Genomic DNA, 23,279 nt, shown 5'->3' with positions numbered 1-23,279 from the left:
CATTCACAATTGTTCAAAAATCACCCAAAACTCTAACACAAAGTCTAGCACAATCTGAATGAAGGTTGAAATCATATTTATTGATGAACCAAAAGTAAATTTAGTACAGTACATTTAAAAAAACGTAAGAAAGCTGCTTTTTCTGCAGTACCTCTCACAGAACATTGCTCTTGGCAGCAGACATCGGCACATGCGCAGTACAGCATGAAGACTAGCACTCACATTGTGCATGCACAGAACGGCGCTGAGACTTGAGTGCGGACATCAACACATATGCAGAACGACACAGTGTCTGGCATCAATATCACGCATGCATCATATAGCACGGATATCAGCACATGCATTGAACAGCACGGAGATTTCACTGCGGACATCAGTTTATGCACAGACCGAAGCGCACAAACCGATCCCTGCTGGAATCACGCTATTGTGAATGGGGTTTTCCAAAATACCATTCCCAAATTCTTCAGCGGTGTTATGGCCAAATTGTGCTGCCAAAACACGCGCTATCTCAGAACAACCTGCATAATTTCTATAATGTTTCACCCCCTAAATAAACGAAAGATTGGTTCCAATGATCATCTTTCTATCAATACCAACCCGATCTCCTTAATTTGAACAGGCATGAGAAACTTTTCAGGCAGCATCCGAGGAGCAGGAAAATCAACATTTCGGGCAAAAGCCCTTCATCAAGAATGCTGACGAAGGGCTTTTCCCCGAAAAGTCGACTTTCCTGCTGCTTCCTGATGAAGGGCTTTTGCCCAAAACATCAATTTTCCTGTTAATCCCATTGAAGGGCTTTTGCCAGAAACATTTTCCTGTTCCTCAGATGCTGTCTGACCTGTTGTGCTTTTCCAGCACCACTCTAATCTTGACTCTAATCTCCAGCATCTGCAGTACCCAACTCCGCCTACTAGAAACCTTTCATCAACTCATCATTCCTTTGACCTTAATGTCTTCTGTTACTTCATAATGCTTTCAACCACCCCTGCTCCAGTGTAGGTAGGTCTTCCCCAGAACTAGGAGACACAGTTGGAAAATAAGGGGCCTCCTCAGTTAAGTTGCAGAGAAGGAGAAATTCTCTCTTGGGAGTTCAGAGACCCAAAAAATTTTTATACCCAAGTGTGGAGGCAGGATCACTGAATATTTTTATGGCAGGGGTAGATTAATTCTTGACTGACAAGAGAGCCAGACATTATCAGAGTTAAGCAGGAAAATGAAGCTGAGCCTTCCATGAAATCAGCCATGATCTTATTGATTGGCATAGCAGGCAAGAGGGTGAAATGGTCTACTCCAGCTATGCCACTCCATTTCATTCAATGCTGTTCGCCAAGTCCAACTTTTTGAGCTAGCTGTCGACAAGACCTCCTAATCTTTCTTGGTTAGCTTGCCATCAGTTTTTCTTTACAGTAAAATACTTCAAAGATATATTTTCCCCAATTTTAAAGTTCTATGTTCAAGTTGTTGCTACAATTTATTTAATGATTCGTTCAAGGGGCATGAATAAAATCAAGCTTACACCCCATTTGAATGCACCAACCACTGAAGGAAATATATGGTGCATTTGTGCATGGCAAAAGGAATCCAAAGTAAAATTAAAATTTGCCATTTGTGGACCTGCAATATAGGACAGTTAAAACATAACTTAAGTCGATGATTAGGTTATTTTTCTATAATTAGTCATTTCTCCTTGAGCACTTCTACTTCTTACGTAAGCGAGTGAGGAAATAAACTTTATTTTATTTGATTGTGATTAGCTGTAAAATATTTATTGAAAAGAAGTCATATGGCCTAGGTCAAACGTAAGGTTAAGTTTGTGGGTTTAAGCTAACAAATTTACGCTATCAAATATGGAATTGCTTTCAGGTAAAATGGCATTATAGTTGTTGGACTAGTAACACAAAGACTCAGGTAATGGTCCATGATCCTGTGTTAAAATCCCACCACTGCAAATGTGTTTTTACTGTAATCAACAGTGATTTCATAGTAATCATTCGACTTTAAAAAGAAAGGGGGCCATATGCCTCATGGATAATGGACATTCGACTTCAGCATGAGGTGGAGCGCAAGCTGAAGATTGCAGGCTCGAATCCTGCTGTGATTCAAGTGAATCTTAAATCTTTTACGTAAGGTTCTAGCAAACAAAACTCTTGTGTGATGGGTGAGGTTCTAAACATTGGTTTACTTAATAATCTCAAATAAACCATAAAATAATGAAATCTTAGCTGTGTGCATTACTTTTAAATGATAAAACACACATACATACCTGCTCAGTTTTGGCCTGGAACTCCCTGAGCTCATCTTCAGTCAAAGGCAAGAAGTTATCATCATTCTCCGAGTATTCTTGCCAACCCATTGCTTTCAATAATCTGTGTGGAAATGAACAAAGATTAACTGTGATCCTGCAAATAGAATTTAGAAGCTTTATAAAAAGATATTTACATTAGAGCTGTTATAATCACTGCTTTATTTTAGACAATAGACAATAGGTGCAGGAGTAGGCCATCCAGCCCTTCGAGCCTGCACCACCATTCAATGTGATCATGGCTGATCATTCCTAATCAGTATCCGCTTCCTGCCTTATCCCATAACCCTTGATTCCACTATCTTTGAGAGCTCTATCCAACTCTTTCTTAAATGAATCCAGAGACTGGGCCTCCACTGCCCTCTGGGGAAGAGCATTCCACACAGCCGCCACTCTCTGGGTAAAGAAGTTTGGCACTCACCCATCAGCGGAAACATGTTTCCTGCTGCCAGAATGTCTAATCCTTTCATAATCTTATATGTCTCAATTAGATCCCCTCTCAGTCTTCTAAACTCAAGGGTATAACAGCCCAGTCGCTTCAGTAAGGTAATCCCTCCAGTCCAGGAATTGACCTCGTGAACCTACGTTGCATTCCCTCAATAGCCGGAATGTCTTTCCTCAAATCTGGAGACCAGAACTGCACACAGTACTCCAGGTGTGGTCTCACCAGGGCCCTGTACAGCTGCAGAAGAACCTCTTTGTTTCTATACTCAATCCCTCTTGTTATGAAGGCCAGCATGCTATTAGTCTTCTTCACTACCTGCTGTACCTGCGTGCTTGCCTTCATTGACTGGTGTACAAGAACACCCAGATCTCTCTGTACTGCCCCTTTACCTAAATTAATTCCATTTATGTAGTAATCTGCCTTCCTGTTCTTGCCAGCAAAGTGAATAACCATACATTTATCCACATTAAACTGCATCTGCCATGGATCTGACCACTCACCTAACTTGTCCAGGTTACCCTGTAATCTCCTAACATCATCACATTTCACCCTGCCACCCAGCTTTGTATCATCAGCAAATTTGCTAATGTTATTGCTGATACCATCTTCTATATCATTAACATATATTGTAAAAAGCTGCGGTCCCTGCGGTACCCCACTGGTCACTGCCTGCCATTCCGAAATGGAGCCGTTTATCACTACCCTTTGTTACCTATCAGCCAACCAATTTTCAATCCAATCTAGTACTTTACCCCCAATACCATGCACCCTAAGTTTACTCACTAACCTCCTATGTGGGACTTTATCAAAAGCTTTCTGAAAGTCCAGGTACATTACATCTACTGGATCTCCCTCGTCCATCTTCAGAGTTACATCCTCAAAAAATTCAAGAAGGTTTTGTTTATAATGCTCTAACAAAGCACATGAAGGTTTTTAAAAACCTCAAAACTGTGACTTTTCAAGTTTATAATGACTTTTAAAGCACACTGCTTTACTAGAATAGCCTATTGTTTAAAAAATTTAAATCAGCTGAACACTCAAAATTCTCAAATTCAAGATTGAAGAGGAACATACAGGAGTGATTTTTAAAAATGCCACTCCTGGAAAAAGCTATTTCCCATAGGAAAGGGTGCATGGATGTGGAATAGAAACTTGAAAAGAGTAGATGAAGACACTTTAGTGCTGAGTCTTTGGATCATTAGCTCTTGGGATCTACTAACTGTAATCTAGCAGAAACCAGGAAGTTTCAAGGCCAGCAGCTACGCAAAAAGCTGAAATTAATTTTATTCGCAGGAGATCTTGTGTTAAGAGTGTGACCAAGGCATGTAAATTAAAATCAGATAATCTTGGCCTACACAAACACTACATACTTCAGGTAGGCAACAGGGTCCAAGAAAATTGTTGATATTAGAGATCAGTGCTGTGTTAAGAATTTCACTATTAGATAAATTCTCCACCCTAACTTTGTATGAAGCTGAATAATCCCAAAATTTCCATTCATTTTAAAATTAATTTTACCGAAACAATGAACATAAAACTTCCTGGAATTGAATTAAAGACAAAACCCACTCTCATAGTGTGATATTCCAAACAAATTTGCCATTTTTAACATGAACTCATGTTCCTTCTATCCTTTAGTATCCACATTTTTAACAGAGTTAAATGCAATATTTTTCTCCTGTTCACACAGTACTGAATAAAGTTTCCAGCTGATCATTGTAACAACAGGTCTGACAATTAGCAATGTTCAGCTCTGCATATTGTTCGAAATAAAAATCAAAACAAAAGCAAAAATGCCAAACACTAAGATAATCCAGGTGAAACATTTTCCAATGTTGGAGATAAGAAACTAGCACTTGAAAAACCACTACTAAAAATTACACATTGATAATGATGGGAGAAATGACAAAGGCAAAGTTGAGCTCGGAAGAAAAAAATCACTGCAGTTTTTCTTTTCCATATCTGTGTAATAAGCCCATAATCCTCAGCAACTTTGACATGCTAAGAAATATGCCATTTCTGTAAGTAATCAAATATGTTTTTGGCTGGAAAAATGCTACAGGATAAAGAAAATAAAGATTTAAAATGTGGCAGAGGTAATTTAAATTTTCAGCATCTTCAGATGTAGACAACTATTCAATTTGTTTTTAAATCACAGCTATGAATAAGGTAACCAAGGCCAAAGAAATGCATGTAAATTATTCCATGGGAGTAGTCTTTTAAGTACTAAAGATGTTCAAAGGCAGAGGTTACAGGACACTAGGTTATAGTCCAACAGGTTTATTTGAAACCACAACTTTTGGATTGCTGCTCCTTCATCAGGTGAAGTGACGAAGACCCCATCTGTTGAAGCTGCAGCGCTCCAAAAGCTCGTGATGTTGGACCAGTTGGACTGTAACCAGGTGTCCTGTGACTTCTGACTTTGTCCACCCTAGTCAAACACTGACACCTCCAAATCACGCCTAAATGTGTTCAGGATTTTGAACCGGTTTTTATCTCAATGTCTTAAAAGACCCTATGTATTTCATTTCATTTACCGAGCTGCTTTCCTTCAGGAGCTGTCCGACTTATCCTCCAAATACTTCAACCAAGATGGAGGACAGGAAAAATTTCTGGCTGTAGCAGCTGCTCCTTTTTTGAGGTATTTTAGATGCTGGAGGTGATGTCCTCGAATACCAGGGCAGCAATTACTGTTTTATGTGCTGTTGCAATGTTTGGGAACTTTGGAAAAAAAAGTCAAAACAACAGTGGTTTTAAAAAGGGAGAAGCACAGACAAAGGAAGCACATGGTGAGGCCAGTGCAGGACAGATAGAGAGAGAGAGAGAGAGAGAGAGAGACACACACACACACACAGAGACAGACAGACAGACTGACCGAGAGAGAGACAGGCAGACAGTCAGACAGAGAGAGAGACAGACAGAGAGACAGAGAGAGAGAGAGACAGAGAAACTAACACCAGAGCGAACCTGTCCAGTACTGCCTCTGCTGTTTGAATTCATGTATCGCTGGACATTGGAGTGTGTCTGGGAAAATTGACAAACAGTGAAATTCACAACTGATCTGCTTGGGTCACGTTCACAACAAAGAATCAGATAAGTTAATTGTTTCAAGGGCCTCCAGAAGTCTGCAGTAGTGAGTAGAGTGGGTTCTTTCTTGATAAGTTTTTTGAGATATGTCTCTTGATTAAACTTAAAATATAAGCCGTAACTATTAATCTAACCTGGGGCAGTGTTTTGTAGAGGAACAAGACGGTGTTATTTTCTGCGTCTGTAGATTGTGAAGGAGCAAAAATGGACTTTAGTAGAGTAATATGTGCTTCTTGTCAGATGTGGGAGTTTAAAGAGAGTTTAAGTATTACTGTGGACTGGTTGCGAATCTTATCAGATCAAATGGATCAGTTGGAGAGACAGTTAGAAGCAATGAGGAATTTGCAAAAGCAACAGTATGTGATGGATGGCACTTATAGGAAGGGGGGAAAAGTCTCAGATACAGTCACATAGATGGGTTAACTCCAGGAAAGATAAGACAGGTATGCAGCTAGTGCAGGTGTGTTCTGTGGCTATACTCATTTCAAACAAGTATGCTGTTTTGGAAAGTGATGGAAGTGATGGGTGATGGATTCTCAGGGGAAAGTAGCACGATCAGCCAAGTTTTTGGCATTGAATCTGGCTCTAATGCAACGAGGGGTATGTTGGGTTCCAAGAGATCAATTGTGTTAGGGAATTCTCTAGTCCGAGGGACAGACAGACGTTTCTGTGGCCAACAGAGAAAAATCAGAATGGTGTGTTGCTTCCCTGGTGCCAGGAGCAAGGATGTCTCAGAGAGGGTGCAGAAGGCCAGCAAGAGGTCACTGTCCACATTGGAACCAACAACATAGAAAGGGAAAAGATTGAGATTCTGAAGGGTGATTACAGAGAATTTGGCAGGAATTTAAAAAGGAGGTCCTTGAGAGTAGTAATATCTGGATTACTCCTGGTGCTACGAGCTAGTGAGGGCAGGAATAGGAGGATAGAACAGATGAATGCACGGCTGAGGAGCTGGCGTATGGGAGATGTAATCACGTTTTTGGATCATTGGAATCTCTTTTGGGGTAGAAGTGACCTGCACCTAAATTGGAAGGGGACTAATATACTGGCAGGGAAATTTGCTCAAGCTGCTCGGGAGGACTTAAACTAGTAAGGTTGGGCAGGGGTTGGGGGAGTGGCACCCAGGGAGATAGTGAAGAAAGAGATCAATCTGAGACTGATACAATTGAGAACAGAAGAGAGTCAAACAGTCAAGAGACAAGGTAGGACTAATAAATTAAACTGCATTTATTTCAATGCAGGGGGCCTGATGGGGAAGGCAGATGAACTCAGGGCATGGTTAGGAACATGGGACTGAGATATCATAGCACTTACAGAAACATGGCTCAGGGATGGGCAGGACTGGCAGCTTAATGTTCCAGGATACAAATGCTACAGAAAGGATAGAAAGGGAGGCAAGAGAGGAGGGGGAGTGGCGTTTTTGATAAGGATTAACATCAGAGCTGTGCTGAGGGAAGATATTCCTGGAAATATTTGGGTGGAACTGAGAAATAAGAGAGGGATGATTGCCTTATTGGGATTGTATTGTAGACCCCCTAATACTCAGAGGGAAATTGAGAAACAAACTTGTAAGGAGATCTCAGCTATCTGTAAGAATAATAGGGTGGTTATGTTAGGGGATTTTAACTTTCCAAACATATGCTGGGACTGCCATAGTTTTAAGGGCTTAGATGGAGAGGAATTTGTTAAGTGCGTACAAGAAAAATTTCTGATTCAGTATTTGGATGTACCTACTAGAAAAGGTGCAAAACTTGACCTACTTTTGGGAAATAAGGCAAGACAGGTGACTGAGATGTCAGTGGGGTTGTCCTTTGGGGCAAGCAACCATAATTCCATTAGATTTAAAATAGTGATGGAAAAGGATAGACCAGATCTAAAAGTTGAAGTTCTAAATTGGAGAAAGGCCAATTTTGACAAGAACTTTCGAAAGCTGATTGGGGGCAAATGTTCGCAGGTGAAGGGACGGCTGGAAAATGGGAAGCCTTCAGAAATGAGATAATAAGAATCCAGAGAAAGTATATTCCTGTTAGGGTGAAAGGAAAGGCTGGTAGGTATAGGGAATGCTGGATGACTAAAGAAATTGAGGGTTTGGTTAAGAAAAAAAAGAAAGCATATGCAAGGTATAGACAGGATAGATCGTGTGAATCCTTAGAACGTATAAAGGCAGTAGGAGTATACTTCAGAGGGAAATCAGGAGGGCAAAAAGGGGACATGAGATAGCTTTGGCAAATAGAATTCAAAGGGTTTTTACAAATATATTAAGGACAAAAGGGTAACTAGGGAGAGAATAGGACCCCTCAATGATCACCAAGTTGGCCATTGTGTGGAGCCACAGAAAATGGGGGAGATACTAAATGAATAGTTTGCATCATTATTTACTGTGGAAAAGGATATGGAAGATATGGAATGTAGGGAAACAGATGGTGACACCTTGCAAAATGTCCATATTACAAAGGAGGAAGTGCTCAATGTCTTGAAGCTATAAAGGTGGATAAATCCCCAGGACCTGATCAGGTGTACCCTAGAACTCTGTGGGAAGCTAGAGAAATGATTGCTGGGCCTCTTGCTGAGATATTTGTATCATTGATAGTCACAGGTGAAGTGCCAGAAGACTGGAGTTTGGCAAACACGGTGCTACTGTTTAAGAAGGGTGGTAAGGACAAGCCAGGGAACTATAGACCAGTGAGCCTGACCTCGGAGGTGGGCACGTTGTTGGAGGGAATCCTGAGGGACAGGATGTACATGTATTTGGAAAGGCAAGGACTGATTCGGGATAGTTAACATGGCTTTGTGCATGGGAAATCATATCTCACAAACTTGATTGAATTTTTTGAAAAAGTAACAAAGAAGATTGATGAGGGCAGAGCAGTAGATGTGATCTATCTGGGCTTCAGTAAGGCATCCGACAAGGTTCCCCATGGGAAACTGTTTAGCAAGGTTAGATCTCACGGAATACAGAGAGAATAGCCATTTGGATACAGAACTGGCTCAAAGGAAGAAGACAGATGGTGGTGGTGGAGGGTTGTTTTTCAGACTGGAGGCCTGTGACCAGTGGAGTGCCACAAGGATTGGTGCTGGGTCCTCTACTTTTTACATAATTGATTTAGATGTGAGCATAAGAGTTACAGTTAGTAAGTTTGCAGATGACACCAAAATTACAGGTGTAGTGGCCAGCAAAGAAGGTTACCTTAGATTACAACAGGATCTTGACCAGATGGGCCAATGGGCTGAGAAGTGGCAGATGGAGTTTAATTCAGATAAATGCAAGGTGCTGCACTTTGGGAAAGCAAATCTTAGCAGGACTTATACACTTAATGATAATGTCCTAGGAAGTGTTGCTGAACAAAGAGACCTTGGAGTGCAGGTTCATAGCTCCTTGAAAGGGGAGTCACAGGTAGATATGATAGTGAAGGTGTTTAGTATGTTTTCCTTTATTGGTCAGAGTATTGAGTACAGGAGTTGGGAGGGAATGTTGCAGCCATACAGGACATTGGTTAGGCCACTGTTGGAATATTGCATGCGATTCTGGTCTCCTTCCTATCGGAAAGATGTGAACTTGAAAGGGTTCAGAAAAGATTCACAAGGATGCTACCAGAGTTGGAGGATTTGAGCTATAGGGAGAGGTTGAACAGGCTGGGGCTGTTTTCTCTGGAGTGTCGGAGGCGGAGAGTGACCTTATAGAGGTTTACAAAATTATGAGGGGTATGGATAGGATAAATAGACAAAGTCTTTTCCCTCGGGTCGGGGAGTCCAGAACTAAGGGCATAGGTTTAAGGTGAGAGAGGAAAGATAAAAAAAGAGACCGATGGGGCAACTTTTTCACACAAAAGGTGGTACATGTATGGAATGAGCTGGTGGAGACTGGTACAATTGCAACATTTAAAAGGCATCTGGATGGAAATATGAATAGGAAGGCTTTGGAGGGATATGGGCCAAGTGCTGGCAGGTGGGTCTAGATTGGGTTGGGATACCTAGTCGGCATGGGCGGATTGGACCGAAGGGTCTGGTTCTATGCTGTACATCTCTATGACACTTTCTGGTAGCAGGCTATTTTTAATTGTGCTGAAATCAGTCTGTCCATACTTCATAGTGGATCACCCATTTATTAGTTACATTAACCTCAAGATTCAGTAAAGATCATTTGTGCTTCCAACATTTAGAAAGTACACCAAGAGCTTTATCATGACAGGTTGTTCTGGTACAATGCACATTTTGTCAGTGTGAATTGGCTAGAACGTGATTGATGAATTGTGGATGATGTTTGGATAAAACAAACAAGTTTGGCAATTTTCTATAACACAAGGTCACAGTGGAATGTACCTATTGTGTTATAGCAAAATGACCTGTACGCTAATGGGGTGATTTCAGAGGTGCAAATAAGTAGACGGATTTGCATGATAGTAACCTATTTTCTGCATTGGGAACAAATACTAGCCCAAAATATGTTTAGCAATGGACCCTAAATGGAATTCTTCCAAAACACTAACCTATCAGTGTCAGATCTTTCAGTGATCTAGTTTTCACAATGTGCCAGTTGTGAACTCTTCATGTGGATGCACTAGTTACAAAGGCCCAACGTCTCTTCTTCCACAGGCAGCTGAGGAAATTTGACATGATGGTGAATACCCTTGTCAACTTTTATTGATGCACCATCGAGATCATTCTGTTTGGATGTATCACCACTTGATATGGCAACTGTACCATTTAAGAGTGGAGACGGCTACAGAGAGTGGTGAATTCAGCCCAGACAATCACAAAGGCCAACCTCCCATCTATAGAATGCATCTACCAGACCCACAGTCAAGGAAAGGCTGCCAGCATTCACAAAGATCCATCCCACCCTGGCAATGTTTTTCTCCAACCTCTACCATCAGGAGGAAGGTTGAGAAGTCCGTACATATACAAACCGGCCAGTTTTGAAACAGTTTCTACCCTGCTGTTAGAATACTGAATGGACTCTCAAACTCTTAACATTCACCTGTACCTGTGTTTTTGTTTTTGCTGCTGTTTACCAATTATTTACTATCTATGCTTCTGAACTACATGATCTGCCTGTATTGCTTGCAAGACAAAGTTTTTCACTGTGCCTCGGTACACATGACAATGAGTTCAATTCAATTCAGTCACTCTTACTTCTTCACATTGCTTAATTTCTTCCTCACTCTTTAAAGCTTCTGCAAATCTACTTTGTTATCCAATTCCTCTCTTCCTGCTTGTTTTTGCTCCTGAATTGTGACATGCCTTGGGTTGCACTGTTGTATTAAACAAATGATGCTAATGCAGCTCGTCACTGCAGTGAACTAACTAGTAACATACTTGCATACATGATGAGTAGCATAGAAATGTAAGTTGTTGACTGAACAAACTCAACATAATGTAAAAACAGCATCATTCTTAGACCAGAGTGATACATACCTTGCTGATGACAAGCAGATTTATGGTAAGAAACAAATGATAATTTGTGCTAATCAAGGTGAAGTTATGGACATTTGTCTTCTGTGAATCTATAGTCACCAACTAAAATTGCTACATTCATTTTTACCTGGGAGCTCAAAAAGTCAATACAGAAAAGATTTTCATCTTACTGGGTCTGTACTAAATCCAAACCTAGGTTTAGAAACTGTAGCATCCAAACTGGTGAAGCAATCAAAAATATATTCATCACAACAGTCTTACACAAAAATATAAAATAATCATACCTATGTTCTGCTTCAAGAGAACTGGAGAGATAATCTTTTTCTGGGCCACAGAATGAGAGACTATGCTGATGACCATTTGCTTTCCCATTTTCATTTGTTTCTGGAATATTACGCACACAGTCCTATAGAAAAAAGCAATTCAATTAAATAAATAAATGGACAAACAATACAAGTAGAAAGTGGACAGCATAATCTTTGGAAAAAGATTCTGAAATGATGACACTTCAATTCCAACTCATTTTCCAGAATATTGAAGGATGGAAAAAATACATGGTTTAAAATGAGAACTAGTAAATGTATAAGGGAACAAATCAGTCATTAACCAGACATTGCGTACAAAAGGTTCCAACAAATGAGCCAGACTATAATTCATACTAAGGTGAAATAGTATTAATTCATAGCATAATAGGGATGTGTTTCAATTACATGCTTTAATGTGACTATGCTGTGGCTTTAGTAGATTTTGTCCTGCTTTTTTCTAAAAAGAAAGGTGGTGCTGAACAATCTACCAGAACCACTAAACTGCTCGTAAACAGCTTGCGAGGCCTTGGGGTGTTGTTTTTTTTATCAAAAGTTGGAACAAAAGAAGCAGCCTAGATTTGATACTGTGTAAACTGCTACAAAAAGACAAATTTCTAGAGAAACTCAGCAGATTTGGGAGCATCTATGGATACAGAGTTAACTCTTTGAGTCCAATGACCCTACTTTGGAATATTTTTATTTGTCGTTACAAAACTGCCACAAAGAAGTACCTTGACATTAACCTGGCATCATCAGGATTTCCTATAGTTAGCGAAAGAGTTGCCACTTTCTAGACAAGTGATAAATATGAGTTTGAATCTTTCAGGGGAAGATCGGTATGCCAGGACGCCCCCAAATAGCAGGGTGATCAATAACTGATCTTAAAATAGGAAAATGCATTTCTTGAAGCTTCTTGATCAATCATGAAGTGGCATACTTCCAATAAGAAATGCAAAGCTCATCAAGAATTAATACCATCAATACTAACGAAAGCAATGTATAAAAATGATCACTTCTTGACCCCTCAAGAATATACAGTTGTAATAACGACTGCAATGGAATGTTCACTGCTTCTTGCATGGGTACAACCACATAACTTGTACATCACACAAAACCATCCAAGGGAGGGATCTACATTCAATTCATGTTCCTGGATTGGGTTTACTGGCCACACTTCGCATGTATACATCATACATACTCTCTCTTTCTCTCCCTCTAGGCTGCACTGTAGCAACTCAAGATCATTTCAACTGCTGCTCCCTCCACAGTGACCTGTGAATGTAATTTCCAAGTCATTAAAAAAGTCATAATCTAGAAACATTGTTGTGCCTTCATTATTTTCTGAAATCCCCTGAGATTATCTAGTGCCATTACTGGCAGGCACATACAAGTAAGGAAGAAATAAGCATGGCAATGTCTCGAATGAATTTATAATTTTCATCCAATTTCACATCAGGGATTTCCCAATGCCTTTGTTTTCCAAACAAGATGGTGAGAAATATGATGAGGCCCTCAGTTTGGCTTGGCAACTGAAAGATAAGTGGGCAAAAATGCATAATTTTCCTGGAAGCAGTACTTGATTAAAACCCATAATAACCATTTACTTTAGCTGGGTGATTTCAGACTGTCACTTGGGGGAATCACCAATATTTTCCAACCAACTACACAACGTATTAACAAAATCCCTATTGCACTGCTAACAGAAGGAAATTGCTTGACCTGTTGCCTATTTGTGACAATGCTGCTCCTTTAAGGTTATGGTGTCCTTGGTTTTTTTTCCTCCAGAGAGGTTGTAAAAGACAGACTCTGAAAAGTCTGGATTTAACAGGTTTAAGTGTTAATTTGATTATAGCTAACAGATACTGCCTCAGACAAAAGGCTTTTAAGTAGAAAAAAAACACATGTACAATGAAAAGGGAGTGGTCAGTTCTCTCAGATCAGCTTTTCTCTGGTTTGGGCATTTTAAGCAGTAGAGTTTTGAAGCTACTGGACCCAAAGAAGCAGGTCCATGCTGGTACGATCTCTCTGACATCTCCTCTATAAGACCCTGTGTTTGACTTTACTTTTTGTGCTAAGGGGTGTTTATGGGATTTGTTGAAGTATTTGGAGCAGTATCATTAAGTTGAGATGATCTGTTGGGTTTTTGAATAGGTTAAGTTATTCTGTAGTCTGTTCTCTTTTGTTTGTGTTTCATACAGTAATCTTGTAAATAAATTCTATTTTAGTTAAAACTAAGTGGTATGACCAGCTGCATCCCTCCTTGAATATCCGTGTTACACCTACTTAAAACAACGAGCAAAGTTATGGTTCGGGCTACTTTCCTGAAATGTTGTGAGGGGGTTTGGTCTGGTCCACAACAGATTGGGGGCCCTTTGTGGGATCTGTTCTGTAGTTCCAAACGGGGATTCAGATTGCTGGACTTGAAGGGAGTGAGTGGTAGGTGGTAAGTATCTTTTGTTCCAGGTGTTGAATTCGGGTGATTTAAACAGTGCTCGGAAATAGCAATGGCTCTTTCTGTCATCAAGAGTTTTCTGGGGGTGGAAGAGGTGACCTTGGGGGTTTTACAAAAAGGTAATTAAGGCCAAGCTGTGCAATTAACAGACAAGCTGGAGTTGGAGCTGCTTCTTTCCGTGAGGAAACGAGATAGAATTAAAGCAATAGCTCAGCATTTTAATTTGCTGGAAAGGCAATCAGAATCTTGAGATGACTAAAATTCAATTGAAATTAAGCAGCTTGAATTAGAGGCAAAACATAAGGAATTACAATTAAAAGCAGAAGAGAGAGGAAGAGACAGCCTGAACTTCTGTCGAAGTGCCAATTTCTCGCGTTCAAAAATTCACTTTCTGAAGTAGTGAGAACTTATATGGAAGAGCAGAGAGTTCAAATGGCAAGATTAGCTGCTGAAACAGCTGATGATTATGAATTGGTCCATAAATCAAAGTTTGGCTTCCAAACCCAATTTCAATTCGGCAGGGATAGAAATTGGAGAAAGAGAAATCCTCACGTGGAAAGGGAAAGATAGATCTCAGAGAAGATCATAAGGATAACTTACTATAGAGTAAAAAGGAACCCCTTGAAAGGGAAAGAAAAGTTAAAAAGCTCCAGTGTTTTCACTGCAAAGTAGGTCACATGAAATCAGTGTTGGTGGGTTAAGAAAAGCACTGTGACACCAGATGTAGGAAAACAGGATAAGCCAGTGAATTTTGTTGGAGTGGTAACAGAAAGCACAGTGGAAGCTAGAAAACTGCACCAGAACGTACATGCTGATTGGAGATTGATCAAGATCTTCTTAAACCATATACATGCAAAGATAAAGTTTATTCGCATAAGCCAGGAGCAGCAGGTAAAGAGGTTGTTATATTGAAGAGACACAGGATCCTCTCAGTCTGTGATTCTGAAGAACTACTGCCAGAAAAGGTGCTAGTAATGGGAATTCACAGTGAGACAAAAATGGTCAATTATGTAAAGTGAGGTTCGAGTATCCAGAGAAGAGTGGAGAAGTCATGGTAGGAGTACTGGACAAACTCTCAGCTCCAGGAATATAATTTGCCCTTGCTAATGATATAGCTGGTTCACATGTAGGAGTGCTGCCTACTGTGGTTGAAAAGCCAGTGGAAACTCAGGCAACTGAACAATTGCAGGACACGTATCCTGGGATTTTTCCGGACCGTTGTGGTAACAATGCCACAAAGTCACCAGTTGAAACAGGAGAGGTCAAAGAGTACAGATTAGAAAATTGAAGTGGAATCAGTAGAGACCTTGTTTGATCAAATGGTGGACACAAACCAGGAGCAGATAGATGATGCAGCAGACATCTTTAGCTCAGATGCATTAACTGATTACAGCAGAAACATGAAAATTTAAAACAATTGTATCAAAAGGCATGCGCAGAAAAATAATCAGAATGTATCCTTGAATGTTATTATCTTAAAAATAATGTATTAATGAAGAAATGGAGACCATCACATATTCAGGTAGATGAGAAATGGGCAGAAGTTCATCAAGTCTTTTTGCCAGTGGGTAATAGAAAGGAGGTGGTTGAGAGTGCTGCATGTGCCACTAGTAGGTGGTCATTGAGGAGCGAGAAAAACAAAAACTAAAATACAAAAACATTTTTATTGGCCTGGACTGCACAAGAATGTAGTTGAATTTTGCCAGACATGTCTTGCATATCAGGTAATTGGAAAGCCACAGGCAGTAATAAAACCTGCACCTGCCTCTGACATCTGTCTTAAATCTATCACCCCTCAATTTGCAGCTATGTTTCCCTGTACAAGCAGACATCATCATCCTCGGAAAAAAACTCACTATCCACCCTATCTAATCCTCTGATCATCTTGTATGTCTCCATTAAACACCCTCTTAGCTGCCTTCTCTCCAATGAGAACAGACCCAAGTTCCTTCAGTCTTTCCTCCAGACCAGGCAACATCCTGGTAAATGTCCTATGCAACTCTTCCAATGCTTCCATATCCTTCCTATAATGGGGTGACCAGAACTGTACACAATATTCCAAGTGAGGCCAAACGAGCATTTTGTACAGTTACAGCATGAAATCACGGTATCAAAACACTATCCCTCCACCAATAAAACCTCACACACCTTCTGCCTTCTTCACAGCACTATCAACTGTCAACTGGGTGGCAATTTTCAGGGACATATGTACATGGACATAAAGATCTCTCTGCACATCCACGCTACCAAGAATCTTTCCATTGACCCAGTAGTCTGCCTTCCTGTTATTATTCCCAAAATGAATCACCTCAGATTTAGCTGCATTGAACTCCGTTTGCCACCTTTCAGCCTAGTTCTGCAGTTTATCCAAGTCCCAATGCAACATTCTTCCACACTATCTACTACTCCACCGACTTTAGTGTCATCTACAAACTTACTAGCCCATCCAGCTATGCCTGCATCCAAGTAATTTATAAAAATGACAAACCCCAGTAGTCCCAAAAGAGATCCTTGTGGCACACCACTAGTAACTGGACTCCAGGCTGAATCTTTTCCATCAACCACTACTCAGTGCCTTCTTACAAAAAGCCAGTTTCTAATCCAGACTGCTAAAATCACCCTCAATCCTATGCCTCCACATTTTCTCCAATAGCCTACCATGTGGAACCTTATCAAAGACTTTGCTGAAGTCCATGTACATCACATCAACTGCCCTACCCTCATCCATAGGCTTGGTCACCTTCAAAAAACTCAATGAGGTTTGTGAGACATGACATGCCCTTGACGAAACCATGTTGACCATCTCCAAACAAATTGCTTGCTAGATGATTATAAATCCTATCTCTTATAATCCTTTTCAAAAACTGTCCTACAACAGACACAAGGCTCACTGGTCTATAATTACCCGAACAAGGGCACAACATTTGCAATCCTCCAGTCCTCTGGTACTAAACCTGTAGACAATGACGACTTAAAGATCAAAGCCAAAGGCTCCAACACCTCCTCCCTCACTTCCCAGAGAATCCTCGAATAAGTCCCATCCAGCCAGGGACTTATCTACTTTCACACATTCTAAAATTGGTAACACCTCCTCCTTACTAATCTCAATCCTTTCTAGTCTAAAAGCCTGTATCTTAGTCTTCATCTCTACAACATTCTCCTTTTCCTGAATGAAAACAGATGAGAAATATTTGTTTAATACTTTTCCGATCTCCACAGGGTCCACACACAACTTCCCACTTCTGTCGTTGACTGGCCCTATTCCTCAGATCCCACTGTCACCAACCCCACCCCCCAGAACCCTGAGGGGAACACCACCTGCTCATGACTCAACCCTCATTCCCCCAACCACCATACCCACTCCAGTCACAGACTCCACCCTCACTCCCAACTCCACACCTTCACCAGGTCCCAGCTCCCAGCTCTGCCGAGTTTTCACCATTCCCCAGACCTCCCCCTCACTGAGGACGAACGATCAGTCCTCAGCAAAGGATCTTTATCCCCCACCGCCCACGCATCAATGAATTTAATACACACCATGATGTTGAACACTTCTTCCGCCGCCTCCGAGCCCACTTTTACAATCACTACTCCCGCCCACCTTCCGAGGACTCCTTTGTCCGCCTCCAGCACACTCCATCCATCTGGACATCCAGTGCTGGCTGATGATCCACCCTCGACCTCTTCATTTCCAACTGCTGCCGGGACACTAACCGCCTCAACCTATCTGCCCCCCCACCCCTACTCCAACCTCTCACCCTCACAACACGCAACCCTCCACTCCCTCTGCTCCAATCCCAACCTCACAATTAAACCAGCAGATAAAGAGGGTGCACTTGTAGTTTGGCACACTGACCTCTATACTGCTGAAGCCAGATGCCAACTCGAAGACACCTCCTTCTACCGCCGCCTCGACCATGACCCCACCCCTCTATCACCAAACCAAAGTCTCCCAGACCGTACAGAACCTCATCACCTCAGGAGATCTCCCGCCCACAGCCGGGAGATAGTCCGGGAACCCCGCACCGCCCGATTCTACCTCCTTCCCAAGATCCACAAGCCTGGCCACCCTGGCTGACCCATTGTCTCAGCATGCTCCTGCCCCACCGAACTCATCTCTACCTACCTCAACACTATCCTATCCCCACTAGGCCAACAACTCCCAACATATGTTCGAGACACCACCATGCCCTCCACCTCCTCCAAAACTTCCGTTTCCCCGGCCCCCAACGCCTCATCTTCACCATGGACATCCAATCCCTCTAAACCTCCATCCGCCATGGCCAGGGCCTCCAGACCCTCCATTTCTTCCTTGCCCGACGTGCCCAACAGTATGCTTCCACCAACACACTCATTTGTTTGGCTGAATTAGTCCTCACCCTTAACAATTTCTCCTTCGAATCCTCTCACTTCCTCCAGACCAAAGGGGTAGCCATGGGCACCTTTATGGACCCCAGCTATGCCTGTCTCTTTGTTGGCTATGTAGAACAGTCCATCTTCTGTAGTTACACCGGCACCACTCCCCCACCTTTTCCTCCGCTCCAATGATGACTGCATTGGTGCCACCTCGTGCTCCCGGGAGGAGGTTGAGCAATTCATCAACTTCACCAACACATTCCACGCTGATCTTAAATTCACCTGGACCATCTCTGACACCTCCCTCCCCTTCCTGGACCTCTCCATCTCCATTAATGACGACCGACTTGACACTGACATTTTTTACAAACCCACCGACTCCCACAGCTACCTGGATTACACCTCTTCCCACCCTGCCTCCTGCAAAAATGCCATCCCGTATTCCCAATTCCTCCGGCTCCGCTGTATCTGCTTCCAGGAAGACCAGTTCCACCACAGAACACACCAGATAGCCTCCTTCTTTAGAGACCACAATTTCCCTTCCCACGTGTTTAAAGATGACCTCCAACGCATTTCATCCACATCCCGCACCTCCGCCCTCAGACCCCACCCCTCCAACCGCTCAAAGGACAGAAACCCCCCTGGTGGTCACCTTCCACCCTATCAACCACATCATCCAATGACATTTCCATCACATCCAAACGGATCCCACCATCAGGGATAGATTTCCCTCCCCACCCATTTCCGCTAAGGCCGTTCCCTCCGTGACTACCTGGTCAGGTCCACGCCTTCAAATAACCCACCCTCCCTTCCTGGCACCCTCCCCTGCCACCGCAGGAATTGCAAAACCTGCGCCCACACCTCCTCCCTCACTTCCATCCAAGGCCCCAAAAGAAGCCTTCCACATCCATCAAAGTTTTAGCTGCACATTCACCAATATCAGTTATTGGATCTGTTGCTCCCGATGTGGTCTCCTCTACATTGAGGCTGAACGTATACTAGCAGAGCGCTTTAGGAAACATCTCCAGGACAGCCGTACCAATGAACCCCATCGCCCTGTGGCCCAACATTTCAACTCCCCCTCCCACTCTGTCGAGGACATGCAGGTCCTGGGCCTCCTCCACCCCCGCTCCCTCACCACCCTGGAGGAAGAACGCCTCATCGTCTGCCTCGGAACACTTCAACCACAGGGCATCGATGTGGACTTCACCAGTTTCCTCATTTCCCCTTCCCCCACCTCACCCCAGTTTCAACCTTCCAGCTCAGCACCGTCCCCATGATCTCAACTACCTGCCTATCTTCCTTTCCACCTATCCACTCCACCCTCCTCTCTGATTTATAACCTCCATCCCCACCCCCATTCACCTCTTGTACTCTATGCTACTTTCTCCCCACTCCCACCCCCCTCTCATTTACCTCTCCACTCTGCAGGTACCCTGCCTCTATTCCTGATGAAGGGCTTTTGCCCAAAACGTCGATTTTCCTGCTCTTTGGATGCTGCCTGACCTGCTGTGCTTTTCCAGCACAACTCTACTCTAGACTCTGGTTTCCAGCAACTACAGTCCTTGTTTTTACCTGGCCTTATTCCTACCCAAGTCATCCTTTTATTCCTCAAATACCTATAGAAGGCTTTAGGGTTCTCCTTTATTCTACCTGCTAAAAAGTATTCATGTCCCCTCCTTGCTCCTCTTAACTCTCTCTTTGAATCCTTCCAAGCTAATCTGTAACTCTTCATCAACTTATTAGATTCCTACAGTATGGAATCAGACCCTTCAGCCCAACATCACCACAACATTGAAGTCCGAGGTACCTATCCTTCCTGCAAGCTCACCTAGCTTATTCCGGATACTCCTGGAGTTGAAGTAGACACACTTCAAACCAGCTTGCTGTCTGCCAGCACATGCCTGTGACCGTGAAATCCTGTCCATGTCCTCCCTACTCTCATCCTCCTGTGCACTGGAACTACACCACAGGTTCCCACCCCCGGCTGAGCTAGTTTAAACCCACGCGAATAGTACTAACAAATTTCCCATCCAGGATAATAGTCGCCTCTGGTTCAAGTGAAGACCGTCCTGTTTGCAGAGGTTCTATTTTACTCAGAATGAGCCCCAACTATCCATATACCTGAAACCCTCCCTCCTGCACCAACCCTGCCGCCACATATTCAGTTGATCTCCCTTCTTGTTCTTCGCCGTGCTACCACGTGGCACAGGTAACAAACCAGAGAGAACAACTCTGATTATTCTCACTCTGAGTTTCCACCCTAGCCCCTGGAAGTCCTGTCTTACATCCCTATCCCTCTTTCTACCTATATTGTTGGTACCTATGTGGACTACGACTTGGGGCTGGTCATCCTCTCTCTTCAGGACACCAAAGACAACATTTTAGACATTATGGACCCTGGCAACTGGGAGGCAACACACCAACCGTGAAGTTCTTTTGCTCCAAACAAACCTTCTATCAATTTAACAATTGATAGAAGGTTTGACAATTGAAGGTGAGCCTTTAACAATTGATTCCCAATGACTAACACTCTCCTCCTTTCCCTCCTTCCCTTCTCTGCAACAGGTACTGACTGTGTGCCGGAGACCTGCACCCTAATGCATGCCACTGGTAGGCCATCCCCCACAACAGCATCCAAAATAGTGCACTCATTTCTCAGGGGAATGCCCACAGGGGATCCATGCACTGACTGTTTATTCCCCCTTTTAACAGTTACCCAGCTTTTTTCGTGCCTAGGAGTAACTACTGCCCTGTAACTCTTAGCTATCACAGGCTCTGCCACCCGAATGATCCAAAGTTCAACCAGCTCCCACTCCAGTTCCCTAACGCGGTCTTGGAGGAGCAAGTATTGGGTGCACTTGCTGCAGATGTACTTGGATAGGACATTAATGGCGTCCCTCACCTCAAACGTCATGAAGGAGGAACATTTCTCTCCCTGTATTGCCATCCCTGCCAGTCCCCTTATCAAAAAGGAAAAAAGATAAACTATTTGATAAGGACTCCAGACAGAAAGTAATCACACAAAGTGTGTGATGTGAATATGCTCAAAAAGTATTTTGACAAGGAAGGAAAGCCAAAAGAGACTGTGTTATTTGTTACAATACAGAGAGAAGAACCAAGGTCAGAGGATTCTGGATTGGAGATTTCTCAAATTAAATTGGACAATGAGGAAGTTGTTAAAATTGGGATAAATTATCGAGTTAACTTCCAGAGGAATAATGGAATGACCTGAAGGAGTTATTACTATCACATAAGGAGATATGTGGAAATAAGCTGAAAAGTACTAATTATGCATGATGCAGCAAAAAGGAGATGCTGCTCCTTGTACATGTAATCCTCTAAAGTTGGCACAGGTCAAAAGGAGATTGAACACATGTTCCAAAATGACATAATCAAAGTGAGTTACAGTGACTGGAGCTCAACCATAGTAATGGTGCCAAAGCAAGATGGTACCCTACAGTCATATGTGGACTGTCACAAAGTCAATGCAGTTACAAAAACTGATGCATTTCCTATTCCGCTTTTGGAAGTCTGTGTTGAAAAGGTGGGACAAGCAACTTATTTTTCTAAGTTGGATTTGCTCAGAGGGTACTGGCAGGTACCTTTGGCAGAAAGAGCAAAGACAATTTCGGCTTTCGTAATGTCGAACGGACTGTATCAGTTTGAGGTCACGCCATTTGGTATGAAAAATGTGCCAGCCACCTTTCAGAGCCTAACTAATAAGGTCATTGCCAGATTACTCAACTCTGTCGTGTATATAGATGACGCAGTGATTATTTCATCACACATCAAAGGAACATTTATCAAACTTGTTAGATCGACTTCAGAAAACAGGCTTGGTGATAAACCTGGCTAAAAGTGAATCTGTCAAAGCCCAAGTAGCCTTCCAGGGCCATGTTCCTGGACATGGACAAATGGCCTCATGGGGATGCAAAACCAAAGGTAATTGTGAGGTTCTCCATACCATCAACAAAAACAGCAGCACTATGGTTCCTGGGACTGAGTGGATTTTATCGAAAATTCACACCAAATTTTAGCAGTGTGGTTGTTCCACTCACTGAATTGTTGAAGAATGGCAAGAAGTTTCAGAGGGCAGCTCACTGTCAGAAGGCATTCGACAGCTTGCAAGCTGTGTTAACCACTGCCTCAGTATTAGAATCATAGAGACATTCGGCACGGAAATAGACCCTTCACTCCAATCTGTCCATGCCAACCAGATATCCCAATCCAATCTAGTCCCACCTGCCAGCATCCAGCCCATATCCCTCCAAACCCTTCCTATTCATATACCCATCCAAATGCCTCTTAAATGTTGCAATTTTACCAGCCTCCACCACTTCCTCTGGCAGCTCATTCCATACACGTACCATCCTCTGTGTGAAAAAGTTGCCCTGTAGGTCTCTTTTATATCTTTCCCCTCTCACCCTAAACCTATGCCCTCTAGGTCTGGACTCCCTGACTCCAGGGAAAAGACTTCGTCTATTTTGGGCGGCACGGTATCACAGTGGTTAGCCTCAAAGCGCAAGTGACCCGGGTTCAGTTCCCGCCTCAGGGAACTGTCTGTGGGGAGTTTGCACATTCTCCCAGTGTCTGTTTCCTCCGGGTGCTCCGGTTTCCTCCTACAGTCCAAAAATGTGCAGGTTAGGTGAATTGTCCATGCTAAATTGCCCGTAGTGTTAGGTGAAGGGGTAAATATAGGGGAATGGGTCTGGGTAGTTTGCTCTTCAGAGGGTTGGTGTGGCCTTGTTGGGCTGAAAGGCCTGTTTCCACACTAAGTAATCTAATCTAATAGTAATCGACTCTATCCTATCCATACCTCTCATGATTTTGTAAACCTCTATAAGGTCACCCCTCAGCCTCCGACGCTCCAAGGAAAACAGCCCCAGCCTGTTCAGCCTCTCCCTATAGCTC

The 23,279-nt window shown here is 42.7% G+C and overlaps 1 protein-coding gene across 2 annotated transcripts in view; it reads right to left on the bottom strand.

Moving 5' to 3' along the window:
- gpbp1l1 (GC-rich promoter binding protein 1-like 1) overlaps positions 1-23,279 on the bottom strand; it is a 104,403-nt gene that overhangs the window by 9,256 nt on the left and 71,868 nt on the right. For both annotated transcript variants that reach the window (XM_060829853.1, XM_060829854.1), the window contains exons 10-11: positions 11,537-11,658; positions 2,267-2,369 (exon numbers count right to left, since the gene is read on the bottom strand). In XM_060829853.1, coding sequence (XP_060685836.1) covers positions 2,267-2,369; positions 11,537-11,658 — 225 coding nt within the window. The remainder of the gene's footprint in view (positions 1-2,266; positions 2,370-11,536; positions 11,659-23,279) is intronic.

Source organism: Hemiscyllium ocellatum, chromosome 9 (assembly GCF_020745735.1).
Source record: "Hemiscyllium ocellatum isolate sHemOce1 chromosome 9, sHemOce1.pat.X.cur, whole genome shotgun sequence".
NCBI lineage: Eukaryota > Metazoa > Chordata > Chondrichthyes > Orectolobiformes > Hemiscylliidae > Hemiscyllium > Hemiscyllium ocellatum.
This window is presented reverse-complemented; position numbering and strand designations above follow the sequence as displayed.